The 25,463-nt window shown below is 42.8% G+C and overlaps 2 protein-coding genes across 4 annotated transcripts; one reads left to right on the plus strand and one right to left on the minus strand.

The window, feature by feature from the left end:
• Positions 1–922: 922 nt before the first annotated feature.
• SF3B1 (splicing factor 3b subunit 1) lies at positions 923–18,479 on the minus strand. Of its 3 annotated transcripts, none has more exons than XM_078594965.1 (25): positions 18,331–18,479; positions 16,748–16,929; positions 16,511–16,612; positions 16,107–16,221; positions 14,487–14,566; positions 14,167–14,349; positions 13,728–14,052; positions 13,386–13,601; positions 13,126–13,247; positions 12,485–12,685; positions 12,207–12,308; positions 11,676–11,855; positions 11,488–11,574; positions 11,015–11,285; positions 8,209–8,354; positions 7,690–7,836; positions 6,336–6,461; positions 5,791–6,012; positions 5,231–5,413; positions 4,869–4,980; positions 4,474–4,594; positions 4,039–4,170; positions 2,555–2,827; positions 1,940–2,156; positions 923–1,742 (listed from the first exon to the last, which is right to left on the minus strand). In XM_078594965.1, exons 1-25 carry the CDS (start codon positions 18,356–18,358, stop codon positions 1,584–1,586), a joined length of 4,032 nt encoding a protein of 1,343 aa, XP_078451091.1. In that variant the 5' UTR covers positions 18,359–18,479; the 3' UTR covers positions 923–1,583. The 3 variants fall into 3 exon arrangements, with proteins under 3 accessions (XP_078451091.1, XP_078451102.1, XP_078451084.1); XM_078594976.1 differs by having other exon boundaries at positions 6,336–6,457; positions 7,686–7,836; XM_078594958.1 differs by lacking the exons at positions 923–1,742; positions 1,940–2,156; positions 2,555–2,827; ... (16 more) ...; positions 14,167–14,349; positions 14,487–14,566 and adding an exon at positions 15,061–15,435.
• A 2,035-nt stretch (positions 18,480–20,514) lies between these two features.
• Positions 20,515–25,162, plus strand: COQ10B (coenzyme Q10B). Its single transcript, XM_078595010.1, has 5 exons — positions 20,515–20,770; positions 22,367–22,552; positions 22,942–23,134; positions 23,259–23,360; positions 23,611–25,162. Exons 1-5 carry the CDS (start codon positions 20,703–20,705, stop codon positions 23,776–23,778), a joined length of 717 nt encoding a protein of 238 aa, XP_078451136.1. The 5' UTR covers positions 20,515–20,702; the 3' UTR covers positions 23,779–25,162.
• The last annotated feature ends 301 nt before the right edge of the window (positions 25,163–25,463 follow it).

Raw genomic sequence — 25,463 nt, forward strand, 5'->3', positions numbered from 1 at the left:
CCAGTTACGAAGATAGTCCAAAATCACTGCAACTCCACACGACTCGTCCACCTCGTCTTCAAGACAGCTATGCTTTCGTCTGGCTGGCTTCAATGTTTGGTTATTAAAATTTTAATGCACCATCTGAGCCTTTTTATTTTGAGAATGACTAGATTATCTACTTAAGGGTAACCCTTAGTTTCAGCTGTTAGAATGTACGGTTAAAGGTGTAGTGACTGGGAATGTCTCTGTGTTGTCAGGCCTAAGAGGCCACGGCGGGATGTATACTGTTGTGTGTACACCCCGGACAGTGTAGTACCAGCCCTAGTGGGGGCTTGGGTGAGCGCTGGTTAAGCGCGGTGCGGGCTCCCGTTACGTTGGGGGCATGATACTCTGGCTGACCTGGCTGGGGACATGTGACCGGATGATACTTGAGGGGATCCACCGGTGGAGGGGGCTAATGGGTAGTCACATGGTCCGAGAACTCTCGAGAGCCTTCGGGCACGGGTGAGAGATCGAGATGGGCAGGGCGAGAGGAGAGGCGGAGCCAGCCCCAGCCCGATATAAGGGGGGCCCCTGAGGGGCACGGGGTTCTTACTGTTGGTGAGGCAGGAGATCCACGTCAAGCTTGAAGAAGCCTCCAGCCACGTGGTCCGAAACCCAGCTTGTGGTCCGGACCGGGATAGTGGAACCGTGTCTAGTTCCGCCGTAGTGTGGTTAGTTGGGCGGTCACCACCCAAGAGTATGTTGTGTTAATAGCCTGGAGTATGTTGTGTTAAGAGTTTAATAAAACGTGTTGCTCCCAAGACGTCTGCAACTCAGTTGGACTCACTACACATCCTACTTGGACATAGCCTTGGTGTTGTGTGCACCATCGCAGAACTGGCAGCTTTGCAATCCATACAATTTAGTATTTTTGCTTCACACCGAAACAAAACAAACATCACATTTTGTTCACGTTTATTGGTGCAGCAGCAAAAACAACTTTTAAAGACTGCTAATCTACAAATGAAGCTTTGACAAACAGTAAATGTTTTCATACTACACCTGTATTGTTGAGAAAGTTAATTGTCATGCGATTAGGGTGCCATATGCAAACTTTGCAGTTACCCCGAGCATAAAAACCAAGTTATTACACAGCTGATACTTGGAAAGGTAGTTATCCTTGGTGTACTTAACTGAAGTTCTGTACAATGAATGCAACTTTACCTGTCATTACAAAACTCTTTATTGCAGTCAGTTCTTACGTAAAATGTTGGATATTCAATTAACCAAGCTCAACAGAGTTGATGCATTACATATATGCCAAAACAAATATGGATTATACGGGCTCTTTTCCCATGTTTTTGTGAAACCACTACCCTGGAACTTTGGGCCTAAAACACGAAACATGACGAGGCTCATCCACAGAAATCATCTATACCAATTTTAAAAAATCCAAAGGAACAGTTATTATCAGTCTACATTTAGCACAATGCTTATCACAATAGAAATTAAAAAAGTGACACATTTATATCAGGATCAAGACGTTAAGCAGATTTCAAATATGAACCTTGCTATGTCTATTCCCGATAGATTACTCGGCTCTACCATCACCACCACCATTATACGAAGTAGTCAAGCTCAGTACGGATGTACATGTTCTTCTCGTCGTTGACAATACGTGGGTAGTGTGCAATAAGTGCGTCCTGTGAGCCAATGTAGATGGAGTTGTAGATTTTCCAGTAAACATCACGCACTTTCCGCGCTGGATGGAACAAACCCTGCAAATTCACAAAACAAGGCAAAACAATAAAAAGAACACACGATTTATGATTATTGCTACTCAGAACTTAGGCATCTATAAACATGTAAGTTTAACTTATTGTCAAGTGCACACAAATATTGCTAATGTGCTGCTTATTATCCAGTTAATTGAATAATAACAATATTATACAACTCCTTAAATATGCTCCGTTACCTGCAGGGCATACTGCAACAGGCGGCATGGTCCCAGGGATACACGCATGCCTTCCAGAGCGCCCATCACAGCCTGGATCAGATGAGGAGACGTCTCAAAGATGTTTGGCCACACGAAGTTGAGTAGGTGGTTGAGAGCATCCTCACATCCAAATCCATACACACCCAGTGACATGTGCTGTACCACTGCACTGGCCGTCTGCCGGTGCACAAGGTCCCTGTGGGCAGGCACACAATTATCGGCATCAAGGTTAGGTTACAGTGACTTAAGCCGCCTCGATACTAAGGTATTAGAATAATAAAGATCCAGCATTATTGCAAGAGCATTTAAAGTTGCTTGAGGTCATAGGTGTAATTATGGGCAATTAAATTAAAGATTGTTTTTACGGGGTCTGAGGGTTACTAATATTGACAAACTATGGCCCAGTACACAGAACATGACATACACAAAACAGTATGACTACATAAGTTTCTCCTTAAAATAAAGGCAAACGTTTATGCTTACATCTGTACATATACAACTTAGATGAAGTCCAATACCCCAACATTCACAGCCACCCATTATTGTTTCACTGGTCAACAAGTAATATTTCAAATCAGGACATTCCGTGCCTACCTGTCCATTAGGGCATCCTCTAGCAGAGGTGTCACGGCATAGATGTAGTCCTTGCCCATCTCTCCAATGTATTCAAACAGAAAGGAGAGCGACTTCAGCACACCGTTCTGCACGTTGAGCTCTGGCACGCGGTACTCATTCATGAGCGCTGGCAGCACTGTGAAGGGAGAGCAGGTCTCGGCCACAATGGCGATCGCCACGGTTGTGCACACACGGTTCTGTCGCTCCTGCACCTTCAGGTTGTTGAGCAGTGTGGCCAATACGTCGTGCGGCCTGTAGGATAGAGTGTATTAGGATAAGGTCAAAAATACATCTCTGTGGGACAGAGGTCACTTAAAAGGGATCTCAAGATGTAGTTCTGTGATATCTGCTTCCTTGGGCTGTTCTCAAAACGATGGGAGTTTTGCACTGCTCTTTATTGCTTTATGAGAGATACAAATTAATAGCCCGTCTCATGACATTAATGATGCATTTTGGAAAAAGAAAAAACTCAAGAAAACATGACCATCTCAGCACACCAAGTCGATTAATGCACATTTTATAAAACACTACAAAACAAGGGTTCACTGAAAAAAATCATTGGCATTTTAAATAACTTTCTGCCAGTTTAACACAAACCTGAAATATGTACAGCCCTTTATCAATCGACTGATGAATAATTGCTACTCATGCCTGCTATTGTGGTTCTATGCCCATACCTGAGCATACTGGTCAGTGTGGGTTTGCGAAGGGTGGTGGTACAGGGCCGGTTCAGATAAAAAAACACCCATTGATGTTAGTGGTGACTGGGAAATTAATTCAGGGTCCCCAAATACATAGCACAGTACAGTCACCAATGTGTAGTGTCGTGAATACAGCCACTACTGTAAGTGTAGAGACAGAGCTAGATGTCTCTGTGGGTCGCGCCAGCCAGTGCTGGAGGAGCGTCGGGTGCCCCGATTAGACGAGCTAAGGGCACGTGACCGGAAGTGGGCCTCGATTGAAGGAGTCAAGGACACGTGACCTGAAGCGGTGTCTCAATTGGAGGAGTTAAGGACACGTGGCCAGAATACAGCAAGGGGCGGGGCCGGGGCCAAGGGATAAAGGGGGAGCGCGTTCGGGGATTCGGGGTTCGTTCGTGGGGATCAACTCAAGGGGTCGTCGCTCTTCGCTCCTCGTTCGCCGTAGAGTCTTAGCTGGGGATTGTGGGTCAGGCAGCGTATGTGCTGACTGGCCCGTTTGTTCAGCTAACTCACACACACATCGCAAACAGTCTAGGAACAGGATAGCCACACTTAACTGTCGAACTCCGTGATTAGTGAGGTTGTTTATTGAATGCGTTGCCTAAAACAATGGTGTGTGCGCCTCTGTAATAACACTACAAATGCAAGTGCTCCACCCCTAAAATGGACGATTAATTATAATTTACATATGCTTCAGTAGACTATATAACACTGGTGAGTGAATGCCCAAAGTACAGCACACTATGTCTGCTGGTCACTCACCCGATGGCCTTGGCGATGTAGCCGAAGGTGTTGACAGTGGCTCGGCGGATGGCCTTCTTGTGGGCCTTCAGCAGCTCCAGCAGCTCGAAACAGATCCTCATCCACTCGCGTGCAGACACGTACTCTGCCCCCCTGAGACCCACAGCAAAGTGAATTAGCTACTAGCAACGTGATGCACGTGCAACAAGCAAATTATCCACATATTTTGCTTACTAAAACACCGAATGACAAATTGTGAAACATTATCTGGAGACATCAATGAACACCAACACCGCAATCAACGGAGCGAAATCCACTCTTCATGTTACTCGAGTATTATCAAGAAATTAGTAAACCCTAGTAAATGCAATGGAAGCTTATAGATCTCCAAAAAGCTCAGAAGATTAGATGTTTTATGAATTTGCTGTGAAACGTCATGCTGCCCGGAGGAGGTACCTGTCGGCAATGCGGCCCACAAGGTCAATGCAGTTCTCCTGCACCTTCTCGTGCCGGTTCTTCAGGATAGGGGTCAGACGAGGTAACAGATCCTTGATGGGGGGCGTCATCTTATGCATGCCTGTAGGACACGAAAAGCAAAGTGGCTGTGAAAACATTTAAAAACAACCTGATGTAAAAAACACGAAAATCTATTCATTATAGGGGTTGTTTTCCTCATGTCCAATTCACTTGGAAAACTTTACAAAACACATCCAATGTTTAATGTTTAGGTCTCAAACTCAAAACAGGACAATGTAGATTTTAGTGCTGCGTTACTGTGTCCAGACAAAATGATGGATGATTCTTATGTAATGTAAGTCAAAGGCTACTCAATTAGGTAAGTGTAAACTAACCAATGACGTTGACAATGCTCTTGAGGGCTCCCAAGATGCTGCCCAGTACCTCGGGGTACTCCTCTCCAAGGTACTCATAGAGCACCACCCCCAAGTGGCCCATGAGTTTCTCCTGTAAGCACACAAGCACAAACCCTGAATGTTAAGGTATACTACAATATGCCTGAAATGTTATCAATAATAACTTGTGTAAACACATGTTCATAGTTGAATACGTCTTCTGTTTATCAACTGCATTCATGCACAACCAAAGACGTTTGAGTTAAACTGCAAGACATATATAGTCATTGCACTCTCAAGGGTGCCGTCTCCTTCTCACATTACAGGACAAAAATAACACCCATGTTGGCTCTGGCCCTCACCTCCTGGCAGGTCTTCATGACAACAGCAATGCGCGAGATAAGGTCGGCGGCTTGCTGCCGCACTTTGGCAGACTTGTTGTTGAGGCGCCACAGTACAGTACCACAAATCTGGGGGAGGTAAGGCTTCACGCGCTTTGCCAGGGCGTTCACCACCGTGCCGAACCCATTCAGCATCACCGAGTCCTGCAAAACAACCACAATTAACAATGATCCATCAACTTCCACTGCACTGACAATTCATGTCAACGGAAATATCTTTTCAAATGTGACATCTTAAATTTACACCTGTCACAGCTTCGTAATCAATATTAGTTATTGAACTTCTTGAAGAGATTGCTTATGTTTGCAATATAATAGCATATTAGGAGTGAATTTGGTAAAATGTTAAAGTCGCCCAGCTTAAATATTACAGCACATCATGAAATGTCGCACTTTGTTCAGTCAGGTCTCCTTCAGGAGACAATAACGGTCACTTGAGCTCTGTATATGCTTCAATCACCGAGTGACCAAGTGTAGGTGGCAGTTTGCGTGTGGTGCTGATGGGAATGTGGGAGACCGACCTCCGTAGTCTGCTCCTGAAACGCATAGAGGATGCCGTCGATGAGCTGCTCCTCCAGCTTGTGGTCGATGTCGGCTGCACCCAAGTTGCCCATGATCTTCTCAATCGTCTCCATTACCATCTTGCGGTACTGCTCCGCCTCATCCTTCAGGTCGTCCACAATGCGCTGCACAATCTCCGCCGCACCCACCTTATTGGCCAGCTCCACCGTCGTGTCCACCAGCTGAACGAAGTCAAATGAGCAAGTAAACACACACAAAACTAAGTTAAAAAAAATGATACCGTCATTAACATAACACTTGCAAAAAGAGGCGATTAAAATATTTACAAATCAAACATTCACAAGAATTCATGCAGTTTCTATAATTTTTCTGCGTTGAATAAGTCATTTAAAAAAATAGATGTTTCATTCTATGTTTGCATTCTGAATTGAAAATGATTAAAGGTACCAATGATACAAAATAATATTTGTTTTCAAAATACAATGGCTAAGGAACAACATATCACTGGCTCGATGGGTAGTGTTCCCCTCACACACGCAATTACCTGTCTGTAGTTCCTCCGGTCCAGGGCCATGCGGTGCTGCCAGAAGTGTTTAAAGAATGGTGGCAGAATTTCTGTCTTGATGTAGGTTGACTCAACACCATCTGTAGCGCAACACTGCTTCACTACCTGCGTTAACATGAAAATGAAAGCATGGCTTAAAACTGACATTTGGCCAAAAGGAAAGCTTTGTGTGTAATATGCCTAATATGCATTCACAATTCTTCTTGAATGATATGTATTCATAAAGCTATTCCCACAAATTACAGCAATGTGTGACAATGACCAGTGTTGGATTTAGAGCTATAAATCTCCACGTTACGGATGGAACTCTTGGAAATAGCTGACGTTTTCTCCCCAGACACAGCCAAAGATAAATAACTGAAAGATAAAAGCATGGTGGCTTTTCCACCATGACTCGTTAGACAAAAATACTGTAAACCTGAAGCTGAAATGCTAATCAAAGCATCATGGAGTACAACACATTTGAAGATATGGCTTTTAGTTGAAACATCATTAACATCACAGAAAAGTATTCAGTTTTAAAGTAAAAAACAGTAATTGTGATATAAAGATGAGCATTATAACCTACATCGCTACATCCTAATCATTACATAATTGTGCTTTAATATATGTATGTTTTTTGTGATTACAGGCTTCACTTATTTTTTACCTATAACATTTTCTAATTTCACAGCATATCCCTCTAAATCAGATATAATTATGCATCTATGTCACAGTGGGTTTGTGCTTTGTAGGTGATGTGAATGAACTCAGTAAGTTGCTTAAATGAAATGTTTCCTTGGTAAAACATTACCCCAACCTGCAGTTGCTAAAAAGTTAGCTCAAAAACACTCAAGCACACATCACTGCAGCACAAACAAGGTGTTTTGCTACATTTTCCTGGAAAAGCAATATCCTTATACTCTCGAGTCTCACATTAGCATTAGGTTTCCTGTTACATAGTGGGTCTTCAACAAGTTCAATCCCCCACACATCCCGTTTCAAAAACAATGTATTTTTCTGCAAAGTATGTCTGAACATACCAATTCTTTAAGTATGATACTTTCTTTGACTACTTTATAAAAACAAATTTATACATTGCAAAACTGAATTGTCCCACAGACAAACTAATTATGATCAATTACATAATTAGAAAACAGTACATAATTGAGCGATGTGTTTTGAAACAATATTTTTTCTCCTGTGTGAGTGGGCTGGGTGTTTTTTAAGGCAATATATGTGACCACCAGTGACCATGCCTGTTATTTTCCATATATTGTATATTGAGTCTCTGAATGGACAAAAAAAAGCAGGCTGTCGTCTCTCGGTACCAGCAACAAGAATGCATACTTGCCTTTAGCACAATCTTTTTCATCTCCTCGTCAGGAGACTGGAACTCTCGGATGAGGATAAGCATCACTTCCCTGGTGTAATAGTTGGCATACTCGGCATCCATCAGGGGAATAAGGTAACCGATGGCTTTGAGGAAGGCAGCAAGACCCTACACAAAATAAATATGTGCATTGCTTCCATTATTACTTCCTTAAAGCATTTGACATTCAAAGCGACATTCAGTAATATAAAAAATAGGGACAGTATAAATAAAAAGTTTGCAAATATTATACAACTGAACTATTTGCCCTAAAAAATAGGCCACATAAGAGAACAATGTAAAAACCTAAAGCTGTTACATAAGATGGCAAATGTAACTATCTCACTATAACATTCAGTTATGTCAATAAAATACTTCTTTGCTGAAATAGCACACTCACATCAGTGAATACATTTCAGGAGCACCTTGCATAAAATAACAAAGCAATGTACTCGAGGCAATGTAAATCAAAAGTCATAAAACCAACGTATGCAGTCATACCTTTCCTCTGTGTTGTCGAATGCCCTTCCAGAGAGGTTTGAGAACGGAGTCAAAGGATTCAATGCCGTAGGGAGTGGCAGCTTCAGCCAAAGCAGCCAAGGCCAGGGCAGTAATGGTTCGCACCTTCTGCTGCTCGTCAACTAGGCCTGCACGCACAGGTAAGTGTCGATGTAAAATGTTTTACGTGCGTTCAATTCAGTGTGAGCAGATATTCACAGAAACAGTCTGGCATAATAATGCGTGAACTAAGTCACACTTCTAAATCACTAATGTCCTTACACGTAAAAATTAATACGATAACAGTGTCTCTACAGATCACTGGAATATAATCGACAGAATTACACAGCAATCAGCTGATAATGTATTTAACAAAACGAACACTACCCAAATTAACAAATTTGCTAAACTTAACTAACAAACAACTCCCAGCTAAAAATGAACATTTCATAAACAAAACGGTTATCAACATTATTAACGTTGAATTATCCAGCGATATGGTTTCAGTCCTTTCAAAAGGTCTTAACTTTGCTGTTGCCCCACATACAATCCCTGTCGATGAGATCATTGCTGAAGTGGAATCAGCAGTTAGTCATCTCCCTCATAATCAAGCTGAGATGACTAGGCACGAGGTTGCCAAAATTATTGAGAACAGCAAAGTGCCAAAAACAAATATTAACTTCAGTGAAGCAAAAGCCTTAAGAGAATTGAGAGCAAATAAAGATATCCAAATTCTTGCTACTGATAAGGGCCGATAGACTGTTGTGATGCCCCGTGAGGACAATGATAATAAAATCAAATATTTACTCGATGAAGGTACCTACCTACCTTAAAATTAAACGAGACCAAACCAGCACCTTGGAACGTAAAATAACGGCAATCATTGCCAAGTCATCAATTCCCAAGGAAGAGCAATACCTGATCAAACCAAGGGCATCAAAACCACCAAAACTTTATGGGCTACCAAAAATTCACAAACCTGATGTCCCATTAAGACCCATAGTGAGTACAATAGGCTCTGCCACGTACAAATTAGCACAATACGTAACGAAAAAATACAACCCGACATCGGTAGGACCTCTTCGTTCATCAAAACTCTGAACATCTCGTTAATATAATTAAAGATATTAAGCTTAATCCTAATTATATTCTCGTAAGTTTTGATGTGACCTCTCTGTTCACGAGGGTTCCGGTCAATGAGTCAATTAATATTACCCAACACTCTGGTAACGAACAATGGTTTAGCCAAAGATATCCCAAGACTAGCTGAACACTGTCTAAAGAACACCTACTTCTTGTGGCAAGGTGACTTCTATAAACAAAAAGGAGCAGCAATGGGCTCTCCTTTGTCTCCTGTGATAGCGAATTTGTACATGGAAGATTTTGAAACAAAAGCAATAGCTTCAAGCACACTAAAACCATCTGTTCGTTTAGATATGTGGATGACACATTGGTGGTCTGGACACACGGCAAAGATACACTGAACGCATTTCTAAATCATCTCAACTCGCAAAACCCATCCATCCAGTTCACTATAGAAGTGGAAGCTGACAGAACTCTACCATTTCTGCATATTCTGCTCTGACGGGGTAGAAATGGTAAAATAAGTGTTTACCGAAAGAAAACACATACCGACGCCTATTTGAATGCGGAGTCATATCATCACCCCGCAAAGAAATCTGCTTTTATCAAGACGCTCATTCATTGAGCTAAGAAAGTGTCAGATGGTGACAGTCTGAGAAATGTAATTCAACATGTTCAAGAAGCGCTGTAAATGAACAGTTACAATGATGCACAAATCAACAGGGCATTGAATACCAAAACCAAATCAAATAACAAGAGCATTGAAACTGCCCAAGTAAATAAAACGATCAAAACACCGTACATTGTGGGAGTAACTGATCAACTAGCCAGATGTTTGGAAAAACAAAACATCCCAGTCAGATTTGGCACGGTACAAAATACAGAATTTTATATCTGGTACAAAATAAGTATTACCGAAACTAACAGAAGGTGTGTACAGGATTAACTGCACCTGTGGTAAATGATATGTTGGGAAAACAGGACAAATGATCGGCACGAGACTAAAAGAACATAAGAGAAATATATTAAATTCTCCCAAATGCAAATGTCAGCAGTAGCAGAACACGCGTGCCAACAAAGGCACTCAATTGATTTTGATAATGTTGAAGTTTTGTGCAAAACTAGCAACTACTGGCCAAGACTAATTAGAGAATCTATCAAAATTGAAAGAAATCAAAATAACTTTAACCGTTCGAAATAGCTACCGTCTTAGTGCTGCGTGGAAGCAAATCATCAAATAATACATTATTTCAATGCATGCCTACAAAGGGCAGCGTACTTTATACCGTTGGTTGGGCTATTAAAATAAACACAATAGACAGGAAGGAAAAGTTCAAAGGGCACGCATAATGTACGTTGCCTCAGTAATCCCGCCCCCCTCCCCATCATTGTGCAAGAGCACAGAAGGGTGGTCAACACATCTACATCTCTCTATAAGGAACGAAACAGTGAGACTTCTCCACAAATCTGTTGTCGCTTGGCTCTCCAACACACCGGTGTGCTGTACTAGTGACAAATTGGCATGTTCTGTTTAAGTGACAACCCTTACTAGTTGGCTGTCGGGTGGTGGCGGGTTTAACATTTACGCGATCTAACCCAAAAACCTCTATTATGGATAATAATGCAATTTTACCTAATGGACTAAACCAGATAATGTATTATGGCCTACAAAAATCAACTGCAAATAAACCATAAAATTTACAATCAAGCTTGACATTGTACTCACCATGCTCAATGATCTCAACCAAACTGCGCAAGTGAGGCAGAATGGCACAGCCCATGAGGATTGAGATCTGCTGTACAATCTTGATTCCGGTGTGGCGTGCCTGCCATGACTTCTTGCTTTTGCACACAGCCTTGAGAAAAGGCAGCAGCGAGGGGATGCCAAGGGCAGAGGCGACGACGGCGAAGGCACGTGCTGTCGTGTTACGCACGTACTCATCCATGTTGTCGATGTCTGGACGCATGGTGGAAATCATCGTGGCCAAGCCGGCAGCCTAAGAGGGAGGCAAGCCAGAGATGTCATTCACTTACAAAAACTGGATTAAAATTTGGGGAAACATGGTGAGAAATACACAGCAAAATAAAAAAAAATTGAACACTGCTCATGACCTTGTATGCCTGAAAATGTTTATTTTTCTCATTAAATTTGTAACATGAAATGTTTTCAAATGACTAATTCTCGTGCAGTTAACTCACCTTCGCTAAATTTGAAATGATCTCCCTCCCCTCCACACGAGCATAATAATCTTCATCAATCAGCAAAGGCTCAATGACCACGAGGATCTGTAAAGACATTATCAACGGGTCAGAAATTACAGCACAATAACACACAACAGCACATATTTGGGGTGAGAACATTGAGAAGAACACCAGGATCTTCTTACCTTGTGCACATAAGGCCGGACAAGGTCGTCAAGCTTGTAGAGAATGCGATCGATGACTTTAACCAGCAGATGGCGCTCCTGGTCTTCCAGTGTTGGAGACATGAGCAATGGCAGGATCTGGTTGAAGAGTGGACCTGCACCAAACTCACGGGCTTTGTCTGTGATTTGACGCAGCGCCGCCTGGACGACACAAGTTTTAGAGGTACAGGAATTAAAACTGCATCCTACACTGTCTATCACTCATTGCTTAGAGAAAACAGCACTGTACACATGAAAATAAGTCACAGGATGGATCAGGAGAGTAAGCAGCTTGTTATCATAAGGCTGCTTACAAGTTAACTCAACCCATCATACCTACAGGGTCAATACAATGAATACTACTTTTTGGGGAAGTAAAGTGGATAGCCTATGGATAGACTTGTCCCCCCATCCCCATAGGAATGTGGAATTCCACCACTCACCCAGGACTATAAACAGATGATCATGGGCTCAATACTCATTTCAGAAACAAAGCATTAGGTTGTCCATTACCTTCCTCATTGGAGGAGTTCCATTCTTGATCTTAAGCAACAGCTTCATGATCTTCCTTTCCTTCTGCTCTTCTGAGCTGAGGGTAGATTCGTCCACATCAACCTGCAAAAAACAAACGTGTTACTTAAGGCACAACACACAACTAAACATGTTTAACACTGTTAACAAGGGAACTCGTGGTCAAAGGTCATTTTGGGTCGACTTAAATATTTCACCAAAATTATTACATTGTTACAATCTGGTTTATTTACTGTTTCTTATATCTACACCCAACTCACCAGCAACTTGTCGAAATACTGCATATCGTCAGGCTTGAGAAATGGAAGGTTGCCAGAGGGCTGATCATTGGCGGATTTGGCAGAGCGGTCGGGTGTCTGCATGTGGAAGCCGGTGGTGAGGCCGCCCATTGGGGTCGGGGTAGCAGTCAGCTTGCGGGCCGGAGTGCGGATAGGCACGTATCCTGCCGGAGGTTGTAACACCTAATCACACACACAAATGTAAAACACAGTTAAGTATAGCTATGTACTTGTGTTGCTTTTATAGTTTGACGTGATAGGTGTGAAACCGTTCAATATTTATGACAGCAATACATTTTTATAAACTTGACATCTAGACAAGCTTTGCAGATTGTTGAGATGAATTAATATTTATATGGGACGATTATTCAATGTTAGCTATCGAAACGTCGTGATTTATTTTGTTTTATTTCTATCTACGTGACTTAACGAATGAACCAAAGAGTATAGTTATGACATGTCAGAGAATAATTGTTACATCTATGTTTAATCTTCAGTTAATACCAATAAATACAAGTACAGCCCATTTGTCAATCCACTATGAGAATGAATGCATTCCAGGTGATCTGGTCAGAGAAACAAGTAAAAGCACAACACATGTCTGTGGGTGTAGTGCATGCTACCTTATATCCCTCAGGGAACATGGCATCGAGTTCCTCATCGGTGAGAGGGCGGTTCCGCTCGTCAATTTCACGCTCCCATCTCCAGGCCTGGAGTTGTTCTGGTGTCATGCTCATCAAGTGACCTGCACATTACACGTCATGTCAAGAAGGTGACGTAGACAAAGCCATTTGTGTTCAGAACTGCAAAAAGTTTGAAAAGCATGAAATAAAATGTTATCTACTGTGATGACAGTATGGTGTGCTAATAATAAACAGAATACCTGGAGTGGGCGTGGCCATGCCCATGGCTGGGGTTCCCTTGGGTGTGATTCCACTGGGGGTCAGGATTGGCGTCTGTCCCCCCATTTGGCTCACAGGGGTCTCGTCCCAGCGTGACTTGCGCTTGCTAGCGCCAGGTGTGGGGGTCTCTCCAGCCGACTCGCCACCCCTATCGGTGCGTGGCGTCTCCGCCCAGCCACTCCCGTGTCCCGGGGTTTCTGACAATGGCATGAACAACACATTAGATACAAATGCATACAATGGATCACAACAATAAACATTTTTCATTCTCAGGGAAATATGGAGGTTATTTTTTATTGATATGCAAGCAGAGAAAAATATACCTCTCTCAGTGCGGGGCGTCTCATCCCATCGGTTGCGCCGGTTGCTGGGTGTGGAGCCACTATGCCCGGGCGTGGCATGACCCGGAGTGTCCCTGCCTGGAGTAGCACTGCCACCGGGCGTGTGGCCTGGAGTGGGGTCCCACATGCGGGCGCTCGGGGTCGCCCCGGGGGTCTCGCTTCCTTTCGCTCGCCCAGGTGTTTCATCCCAACGGCTGTTTGAGGGTGTGTGCCCTGGAGTGTGTCCAGGAGTCGCGTGGCCTGGAGTGTGTCCCGGTGTGTGTCCCGGTGTGTGACCCGGTGTGTGACCCGGTGTGTGACCAGGTGTCTACAGCATAAGCAAAGCAAAAAGAACAATCATAAATAAGTGTCCAGCTGTATCATAATATTGTTAATACATAAATGTTTGATCATTCACTTAATAAGCATAAAAAAGCCCTACCTCAGCCTGGTCCCAAGTGGACATCTTCTTTTTAGGGGTGGTACTGGGTGTGGTGCTTGGTGTCTGGTCAGCGGTCTGGTCCCAGCGCCGTTTGCGCTCTTTTGGGGCAGTTTGTGCTGCTCCATTCACAACCTTCAGCTCTCCTGCCTTGGCCTTGTCTGCAAGCTGCATCCTGATCTCTTTCTGTAAGCATAAGTGCAACAGCTCAGTCAAAATCTTGAAAATTATTGGATGTTTTAGACCTGAAAATTAATATCCACAATTTTTCATTTTCATATAAAACAGTGTGATTGGAGGTGAATACAGCGGATGAAATGTACCTCCTCTTTGGTAAGGTGAGCCTCTTTCATCACATCCATGTAGGATCTGGCCAATGCCTTGGGATCTGGAGTCTTCCCTCCTGAAAAACCAAGCACACGGGGAGCCCAGACACCATGAGTCCAGTACGGAAAAACTATTTCACTGTAGTGGGTCAAGCAAGATTGTCATTTATCAGGATTTAACACAATAACAAGTATTGTATCCATTCACTAACTGATAGATGTATCCATGTTCTTGGACCCATTGTTTTGGCTTTACAACGTTTACATTTTATATAACCAATATTATTGTACTATAGAAAACTGAGGCTTTGCACTGGCTGGGTGCAGTTTACAAATTGTATCTGTCTGAATGATCGATATATAAATTGTACATTTTATAAAACAGAGTAATTCAAACCTCTTTACAAGAGATACAATTTACCAAATTAATTATTCTACCACATCATACATGCATTACATTGGATTGCACCTAGCCAGCTTTGCATTGCTTCTCAGTCAGAGCCACAAAGGTGGCACATGATGCATGACATAAATAAACCCTTGAGGTTATCTTCCTCTGCAGAATACGCACGGCATGATAGGTAGAGATCTTCACCACATCCCGGCTTCAAGGTGGAGAAGGGAGCCTAGAAAATCAGCTGTTATCGCATTAGTAACACTTTGCAAAGGGCTAGAAAATGAATATCAAGTGACGTGACTGGGAACCTTACCTTGACAAGGGAAATACCATGTATCTTAATACAAGAATTTGTTTGATAAGAAATAGCACTAATTCTGAATTCACAAACTTACTGTAAATGAGGGAACTTACATTCCAACCAATTTCGTTTCTACAAATTATTTCCAAAGCCAATTTGACATCGTACTATTCTTAAAAATTGTTTTTTACTTCAACACATGGCGTGTACATTGCACCTGTTCAGCCTGGTCTGTCAAAGCAGAACCGCTGTAGGAGAGAAATTGAGGAGGAGAGTTAGTATGGGCTCGTGAACACTTTGTAGCACTTTATCCCAAACTCACAAACACAGCCCTTCCATATGTGTTTCCAAAACCAGCCAACCGAGATGGCCATAGGCCACTTCACATGTGAAAGTCACCGGAATGGATGCTGAAAATATGGCATCGATAAACTTGCTAAACCTACTGAATCTGACAAGGACAATCTGTATTTGTAAAGCAAAGCCAGCCAAAAAAACCAATGTAGCTAGGATAACTAATTTAGGAGACGACCACTGCATTGCACATTGCCGATCAATCAGCACAACTGTAAATTAACAGCCACTTATTTATCCAGGAAAGCCTCACCGAGTCTCAAGACTTTTTCAGGAGGGTAATGTATTCGGATCTTGGACAAACTTCTTAATGAGTGTTTTGCGTGAATTTCACACTGAAATATGCTTCTTGAACATCTAATGCATGTTCTTCAGTGGCTACATCATATAAAATTCCAGAATCCACAGCCAGTGCTCAGGATTTAATTGGTATAAATCCTGTTTGCCCAGGTTTCTCAATTTATTAACCCATTTGCTTACACAGAACACATAGCACAGCAGTTACACAAAACAAATAAGCACAAACATTATTCATTTAAGGGCAAAACTAAATAAATTTCCGTACCATCAGCGAAAGGGTCCTGGCGCTCGGGGGAGATGATCATCTGCCTTCTGCGCATGCGGTACTCGTCATCCCGGTCAGCAATACGAGGAGCCCGGTGTTCAGCAAATGGATCAAACTATAATACACAGGTATAAAACACATGTGAATTACAAGTAAAATTGTTTCCAGAAAGTACTTAGCAGTAAACATATTAAATACAAATTCATGGACTGCATTGGCAGTAGTGTGCAGGAATGAATAAACTCACAATTATAATTAAGTGCCTCATAACATTTCCTAATAAAACAAACATAAGACAGTGACAAATATGGTGATATTTTTTGTAACTATTAATTCAGTTTTGCACGAAAGCAACAGAAACATATAGCAATACCAAAATTTGTTCAAATGAATTATATACATACCATCTCAGAAGCCTGAGGAATATCGTTGAGAAGTGCTGCAGGTGCATGGTAGGTGGCTCTTTTATTTTCAGGCAGAGAAGCAGAAACAGTATCCTCGTCATCCTACCGGACGATAACAATATTAATTCACATAAACCACGTAATAGACTTGGTCAACAATAGACGAGATATTAACAAAAGCTGCCATTCTAGTAACATAAATGAACAGTAGAAAATAAAATTAAAGCGCTGACGTACCTCTTCCACCTCATTGGCAGCAATAGAAGTCACGTATCCAGTGAAGCGACTGTCACTACCACCATATATTTCTTGGTCAAAGAAGCCAGTTGAGTCAAGCCCAACGCCACTTTCATCATCCTTGGGTTGGTCATCGAGGGCTTTGCGCTTGCCCTGGATTTCACGGATCTGCGCCTCAATGTCTAAAAACCACGCAAATCAACATATTTAAGGCACGAGCATACATAATCTACAGTATATGCATATTTGGTTGTAACATTGCTTAACTTTTAAAATATTTAAAACAGGAGGCATCCAAGTACATACACTGTTTACAACTTACTGATATACAGCATAGTAATTAACCAACCCGCCCCATGTCGGTCATCGGGGTTGTCTGACCATACTTCAACCACGTTTGTCAGTGCGGATTGGTGAAAGGAGGGAGAGGGCACTTCTAGTTCAGAAATTCATGTTAGCTGTGGCCGGGAATAAAACTCAGGATATCCGGTTTTAGTGCGATCACCACTGCGCCAACATACTACTGTATATATATACAAATTACCGACATACCAATAAAACAGCATTACGTAATATTAATAAAGTTGTATTTAGTTACGTGTAAATGCCCTATTACCAGTTATAACATTTGGTGCTTGTGCTAACACTTCATGCCTGTAATATGCAAATGTATTACACGCATACAAGTAGTATACTCTATCGCAACAATGTCTTTTTAACGCCCTTGTTTGAACGTCTCCAAAATACCCTGTAAAATACATTTTACGTTAATTTTAACGTTTAAAATACTGAACCACATGTATCTTCAGAAACGAACAAAATTTGGTTAAATATGTAACCACAAAATATCTTCCTGAATATTTCTAATTTTACATTACTGTATTTACTCATACATATGGGGCAAGTAGTGATGAATAGCCTTCGCACAATTCCAAAACACCGTTTTTTTTATTAACAGATTGCAGCTTTAGCAACAAAGAGGATCACGATGCCAGCCATTTCACAACACGAGTTTGAGCGGTGACGGAAAACATCGAAGCCTGTTATAAGCACGCTATGGCGAGCGGGTCTATCTGGGTGGAAGGCGATTGTTAATATTCCGCAGTCCATCCTCGTGAGAAGGAGCCCGTGTTGGACGATGGTTGCTGGTAGAACAGTTAAAAGCAGAGTCGCTGACGATAGGGTTGGCTAAGAGGTCCATAAGAGCCTCTGGTGGTCGAGGTTACAAGGGCGTCATGAAAATCAGGGTGACGAGCGACGAGGTCTGTGACGGCCGAGAATAAAAGCCGGAGTCTGGTCACTCGCAGTCGGTAAAGTCAATGGCGAATCTCAAAGTGCCCAGCGGAGGGGGTCCCGGATCAGGCAGCGCGCCCAGGCAACTCGCAGGCTTCAACTCGCGACACACAAAGCGCAGGCCGGAGCACGAAGCGGCTCAACAGCGGCGGCCGTCGTCCCGCAAAAAAAGCACGACGCGCGTGAAACGACGCTTAACGCGAAGCAAAGCGATACGCAGCCAAGACGCGAACAGTGCGGTGAAGTTTCCTCGTGTTTTTTTCTTTGTAACGATGAAAGTGGCCCATTACCTTCGCGGGTTTTGGCGACGGACGCCATTTTGTGAACGCGGCGAAAGCGAAGACGACGAGCGGAAGTGACGTCGGAGCCCACGTGTGTTCTAAATCCCTAGTGCACATGCACGCTCGGCGCGACGACGCATTTCGAAAGCAGCCTCGCTGCTGCCAATCCGGACTAGGGGTTTAAATCGCGTGATGGAGGGGGCGAGGTCAGGAGGGGAGGGGCGTGATGGAGGGGGAGAGGTCAGAAGGGGAGGGGCGTTCTGGAGGGGGCGATGGGAGGGGGTGATGGGAGTGAAGGAAGGCAAGCGGAGGGGAGGGGCGAAGGGAGGGGAGAGGGGAAGCGAAGGGGGAGAGGGGGATGGGAGCGACGGGGAAAGCGAAGGGGGAGATGGGAGGGGAAAAGGGAGGGGGGAGGGGCGAAGGGAGGGGCGAAGGGAGGGGCGAAGGGAGGGGGGAGGGGTGGTATGGAGCGACGGGGAAAGCGAAGGGGGAGATGGGAGGGGGAGAGGTCAGGCGAAGGGGAGGGGTGAGGGGAGAGGTGAGGGGAGAGGTCAGGGGGCGACGGGCAGGAGGTGGGAGGGGGCGGGGGCAGGAGGTGGGAGGGGGCGGGGGCAGGACACCGCGTGGAATGTGCCAGTCGAGTACCGCACTCCACGTGTTCCACTGCTGGATGATGGCGTGTGCTCTAAACGAGCCTGACTGTTGACGAGACACTTCGTGGTGAAAGTGGTCCAGAGTTTGCTGGTCACAAATCAATGCTGCTGAAATTATTCACTGCCAGAAGGCCATTTGGGGTTGTGTTAGAATAATTTATTTTTGTATGCGGAGAGACCGATATATGAAGGAGATAATTTAGTTTGCTAAGCGAGCTTGGATCATCGACCTGCGGCGACTCGAAAGAGAAGAGGCGAAAAGGAAATGTGTACTGATAAATATTTCCACATGTATTGCGTAAATGGTACCGCTCGTTTGTCAATACACTGCTAGATGAGGACCTTGCCTGTGCAAGGCCGAGCGACCATTCTTAACCTCGTTGAACAGTACGGGTTTTGTGAAGATAAATACAGTAATCATGAGCCATTTGTCAATCCACTGCTGTATCGGCCATGGAGATTGACCATTCCTAACCACACCAGTCAATGGGGATTGTTGGTGAGAGATGCAAGGCGATAATACCCACGGACAGGACCGATCTAGTTTGAAATGTTACAACTTTCACTCTCGCATACGATGTAAGTTCAGAACAAAGAAGACCACTCGCCAATCCCCTGGCGAACATTCTGCCACCAAATATCCTCAGAGACGTGCAAACTGCAAGTGAGTTTATATTTTTTGCCAACAAAAACCTACACATCAACCAATAACTCAAAAAGTGTTGTCCCTCCCCGCCATCCCATGTCCCCATCTCTATTCTGGGAACGCCGGCGAACATCGTGGAACAAAGCGGACGTCCAGAATAAAACACCTTAATTCAAGAGCCAAATATGGAAACCTTTCTTTTGACGATTCTTCTCGAAGACACCGGTGGTGTTTTACCATTAACCGCATCTGGACATCAAACAGGCCGATACACAACATCTCCTTAATTTATGGAAAATGTAAAAAGCCAAGCCACATTTGTGCGATTGTGGCCATGCAACACAAAGTATCTAATCTGTGCGCTCATTCAACGGAAGGAATACCAAGGAAAATCCCACAAACTCTCTCGATATCCCCCTCGTCCTGCCTGCCAGATCTCGATACTTGCCAATTATCCCCCGAACACATCTCTGACAACCACAACACGCGAAAAAATTAGACACCCCAATAAGATGTACACCACCGCAGAGGGCAATTAATCTAAACCCCAGGTTTGGTGCTTTTTCTGCAATATTTTGCTGTCTTTTCTTAAATTTTCTGTTTGCACATAGTCACTTTAAGATGTTTTCTTGTTCATTTTTTTGTTTGTTGCAGTTGCACCCGATTCAAGAGCCGAATGGCTCACAGGGCAATACCAAACAAATGAAACTTTAAAACTTGAGGTTCGTGGCGTCAACCGGTTCACCAAAAACCAGCCTCCGGGCGTGTTTAAGAGCCACTAGGCTACATATTTGAAGAGTTGTTTCTATGTTAACGCCCTTATTTGAATACGAATGAGAGAGGGGGAGGAAGAGGAGGTGCTTCGTTGCTACCGTCACCGCCGGGCCCTGCGTCATCGAGCTCACATGATCGCCCCCTCCTCCCCACCTCCACACTCGGCCTCCTCCTTCTCCATCAGCTGTTAAGCTCGCCGGCGAGATCGACACCGTGCTGCTTCTTCTTCATCACAATCTGTTGTTATTAACGGCGGTGGTCATCGTCATCGGTTGTTGTTTTTGTTGTGTGTGTGAGATAGCATAGAGATGAGCAAATGGGTCAAAATCGTCCGAGTGGCGTGCGACGTGGGACTGCGACCCCGCGCAGGAATTCGGTGAGGATTGCATCGATTACTCGCTCACTCGTCGGGATTTAATGGGGGAAACTGTGGTGATGGTGGTGTTCGTGTTGGATGTGGGGTGTGTTGGATATGTGTTGGATGGTGTGGCCCATGGTTTGTCGGTGTTGGTGGCGGGTGAGCGTGGTGAGAGTAAGCCCGCGAAGAGATCGTTGGGGGTGGGGAAAAAATGTGACATCGACCGTAGCTCGCATTGTTCACGATCGTATAGTTCATTTATTTTACATAAAATGCTTCGGTGCAAATCGGAAGCTTAACCCGCGATAATCGTCGGTGTACGCGTTTTAAACGATGCTTTTCCGGCCGTGTGCCGTTCTTGCCTTTGTGGCACTTTTTTTTAATTTCCCACTTTGTACGTGGGATTTTCTGTGGAGTGTGCCGAAATAATGTGGTAGATGGCGCCACTTCCCACTGGACCTCCATCCCGGGTGGCCTCTTATATAATAATGGCTTTGGGAGGCTCGTGGAGCCACACTAAAACAAGGCAACGAAGCAGACTATTATAGCAGCAGCCACGTCCAACATTGCCACCACTAACAATACTTGGAGCGGTTGATGGGAATGCATCGAGCGCCTTGGTTTATTGTGATAAACAAATTAAGTTTGAGTTTATTGCTGGGAACATGGCCATAATTAATCCACAGCTGGATGAAGGCCTCCCTATGGTGTCTGCCATCTCTCAGACATGTAATGTAACAAGCCACCCGCAAAAGAGCTGATATTCAGGTCTTCTTGAAAACCATACATTTCATTGTTTTCATTAACATTGAATTATTTTTTAAGTGGAAATTACACATGTACTTGTTCGTATTAACATCGTGAAGAAATGCAAAAATCTAAGTAACTGCTATGCGAAATAACAGCTAGTGTGTTGGCTATAGAAGTATTTGGGGACATCAGGTTTGTTGAGACAAAGCCTTGTCCAGAAGAAAGACGGGGGAGGGGCACGTCTTCATTTATTATTTACTTACCAGGAAATTCTGTGACCTAATGTTGAAAGTTAGCACCACTGTTACATACAAGGCGTGCCACACATACCATTTGCGACAAACCCAACCTCGAAGGCACTGTAGTGAAATATTTTCGATTAACAATGTGAGAACATGTTCTTCATGTCAGGTGGATATATACAGCTTCAATCACTTAACTATCAACGTTTATGTTATGGAAATAGTATTACAGTGGTAGGTTACGCTTTGGTATTATCGTCAGAATTTGACCATAGTTTATGTATTTTATTGTTTTAAATATATTAGTTTCTCAGAATTTATAAGCGACTGAAATTATAATGTAGCTTATAACATAAACCTAAATGCGCCGAATCCAAAAACAATACTTTAGTGAAAACCATTTAATTTGAAATAAAAACTTTTCGTGCTTTGTGGTGGAGGGAAATTCATGACAATTGACTCACCATTTTCAAAAGGCCTTTTTGTGAAGAAACTACTGTATGAGGATCTTCCTATATAGTATGTGGGTTGTGGGGGTTATTTTATCGTATGGTTCTTAACATTTATAAAATGTGTGGAAGGACCGCAGCACTGAAAATCTGTATGAATTTGTGTCTGACAGGTACCTACACTCGTGTGGCATTTTAATGGTGAGCCATCCTGGCCAGGGTTCGCCCTCATTGAGCCCTGTCTTGATGCGCAAAACGAACATTTGTCCGGTGCTGAGCCCCGTCCCCGCACGGACCTTTCTGTCCAAGCTACCTTTTGGTGACAAACGCAAGGACTACGCTGAGAGGCATCTCGTAGGGTAAGGATCTGTGTTTATTTTACTTCATGCACAGTTCCTGGAGGTGGAAAAATTTCGGAGTGAAGCTAGAGTTTAGATTATGTAAATGTTTTGGGGACAATTAAAATTGAGACTCTAAATAAGTATTTTTGGGCACAGCTTAGTTTAGTTGACCCTGTAGGATCTGATATGTCTGGCAATTAATTGTTTGTCCTCTGACTTTATCACTGTTGAAGGCCGCCTGGCTTAAGCTGCATCCAGTTTATTGGCTGTTATGTTACTAAGGGCAAGGTGAGCATGTGGAGGAAAACAGATAACATGTAATCCACTCAAGTATTATATTGTCCATTATATATTTGTTGAGCCCGTGTTTAAACTGATTATATACTTTTGTGTGGGTACACTTGCAGATATTCCAAGGAGCAGATGTATGCAATTGTTTCCAACGTTGAATCCTACCGCGAGTTTGTGCCATGGTGCAAGCGGTCGCGTGTGACGTTCCGACGACCCGGGTTCATGCGTGCAGAGCTCCAGGTGGGCTTTCCACCCCTTGTGGAAAGCTACTCTTCCACTGTGACGCTGGTGGAGCCACATATTGTGCGGGTATGGTCTTGTTTAATTCTTGTTACTAAGACCATGCACAACCACCTCTTTGATGAAGCCAGTATTTGTATTAACATACTCCCCCTGATTTTAACATTTCTCACCACTGTCTCACCATGCTCAGGCCACGTGCACAGATGGAAGACTGTTCAATCATCTGGAGACGGAGTGGCGATTTGGACGTGGAGCACCAGGCCATCCTGAGTCGTGTACAATTGAATTTTCGGTATGTTTATTTGAATCCAATAACTACTACCAAAATGTGGCTTGGCATTGGATACTAGTGGAAAACTGCTAATTTTTTAACGTAAATATTGAATGCATAGTGGTGTATAATACTGTTTTCACACTGTAAAAGATTAATGTTATTATTGGCCATTTTAAATGGCAAAATTTTCTTTCTGCAGAATGGTTTACTGAAGAGGTGTTTCTGGCCCTGTATTCTTAATTAACTTGACTTTTTTTTGTCAATTCAGATCTCCTTTGAGTTCCGCTCATTGCTTCACTCCCAGATGGCCTCGATGTTTTTCGATGAAGTGGTAAAGCAAATGGTGACAGCATTCCTGCGTCGGGCTGCCAAGATGTATGGGCCACAGAGAGGGCTACCATCGGGATTCGTTATGGACTCGGTGCATCAGCCCTGATTGTAGAAGGGTTGGGTGTGAGGACAGTTCCATGATGGCAAAATAGGTCGACTGTGAAGCTGCTGTTTATGACATTAAATATACTTGATGGGTGCAATATAAGCAACGAACTAAGCAAACATTCAACTCTTGTTCCATACCTGTTTTTAGTTTTACAGAAGTCGCCCGACAAACTGTTTTTTTTTCTTTCCCAGAGGCGTTTTTGTTAGAGGTCATCGTTGAGAGAAGTAAAAGTGTACTGTGACATTTTCAATGCATATGCAATTTTAGATTTCTCATTTTAAGGTATCACTGATTTAGGTGTAAAGTCTGCAAAAAGTGACCATTAGTTTATTGTCATGTAACTGGCCTAAATAGAGGGCATTATCTTTTCTAAAGAGTGCTGTCCATAGTTTTACTGTCATGTGATCAGGGATAAACTTATCTTGAATTAAGAATGAAGCTCACAACATTTTCGTTAACTTTAAAAAAAAATGACATCGAATACATTTACCAATGTTGCAGTATTATGACAAAGCATGGTTGAAAAAACATTTGAATATATTCCAATTTTATCAATGCTACACAATGCAGAGTTAAATTTCGTTTTATAAAATATACCTTTTATTTTGTGGATGTTTTTAAAAAGTCCATTGAAGTAAAAACCGGGATAAGGTTTCTGTTTAAACATTTACTTTAATACTTTCAATTCCCATATGTAAATCCTCATTAGCTACTAAGAGTCGTTAATTCTGCCATATGACTGCATGGCAGATGGAGTTTAATAACACAGTATTTTAACTTTCCCGTGTTGTGGCCAGTTTTGGTCAGACCGGTCCAATTTAGATAAAAAAAGCCAAATGTTGAGCTTTTAAAAAGGGATGTTATTTCTAGTATCTTCGGGTGATAGTATTTTTTGCATGAATGTGTGACGTGAAATTAAGCTGATAAAAAGAAACTCCAATGCCATCTGATGTTCATCTGAAATGTTGGCATGAATGGTGCTGCTAGCAATTGCATACAATCTTAAAACCTGTTTGTGTTATCTCATGATTGGGAAAAGGTCGTTCATCCTTTTTAAATAGGTCATTGGCAGTTTTAGTTTTTATATTTATTAGTTTTTATTTAACAACGGTTAATGTGCCTTTTTGTAAAATGCAACAATGTGCAAGTATTTATTTGTTAATTTATACTGCTGGTAGTTGCTAACCAGTTATGTAAACCGCTGGTATCCAGTGTTTACGTTTTCATTTTCCCATAGATGTTGCACACTACAGGGTTATGTTGTTTAGAAGCAGTATATGTTCTGTTAATATGGCACATTGCGTTTTTCCCTTTCATTTTTGTGGTGATTAAAAAAAAACATTTTAAATAAAAATTGTAAATAAAAGATTTTTTAACAAAACTGTGTTCTTGATATACTTCAAATTGTATTGTGTAGCAAGAGGCACCTGATACTCAACATGTGAACTCCCCGATGGAATACTGACTATTAAACATTTTTTGGTGATGCTGTGTTAGCAGTGGTGCACGGTTAACACAAAAATAACATACTTAAATAACTGCCTTAAAAGGGAAAAATGTAATAGGCAATCCATAAGAGGTTTTTGGGTTGGCGTAAATATAAATGTGTCGTTAAACCTGCCACCACCCGACAGCCAATTCGTAAGGTTTGTCACATGCCAATTTGTTTGGCACACCGGTAT

This window comes from Lampetra planeri, chromosome 1 (genome assembly GCF_965212315.1).
Source record: "Lampetra planeri chromosome 1, kcLamPlan1.2.h2, whole genome shotgun sequence".
In the NCBI taxonomy this organism is placed as follows: domain Eukaryota; kingdom Metazoa; phylum Chordata; class Hyperoartia; order Petromyzontiformes; family Petromyzontidae; genus Lampetra; species Lampetra planeri.

Bases quoted from the DNA above. Each gene is read 5' to 3' on its own strand.
- SF3B1 (XM_078594965.1), bottom strand. From the start codon at position 18,358: ATGGCGTCCGTCGCCAAAACCCGCGAAG. The intron at 12,309-12,484 runs GTGAGTTGGGTG...TGTTTTTTGCAG, and splicing joins AGTATTTCGACAAGTTGCTG to GTTGATGTGGACGAATCTAC. The intron at 11,856-12,206 runs GTAATGGACAAC...TGTGTCGTCCAG, and splicing joins GAACTCCTCCAATGAGGAAG to GCGGCGCTGCGTCAAATCAC.
- COQ10B (XM_078595010.1), top strand. From the start codon at position 20,703: ATGAGCAAATGGGTCAAAATCGTCCGAGTGGCGTGCGACGTGGGACTG. The intron at 22,553-22,941 runs GTAAGGATCTGT...GTACACTTGCAG, and splicing joins GCTGAGAGGCATCTCGTAGG to ATATTCCAAGGAGCAGATGT. The intron at 23,361-23,610 runs GTATGTTTATTT...TTGTCAATTCAG, and splicing joins CGTGTACAATTGAATTTTCG to ATCTCCTTTGAGTTCCGCTC.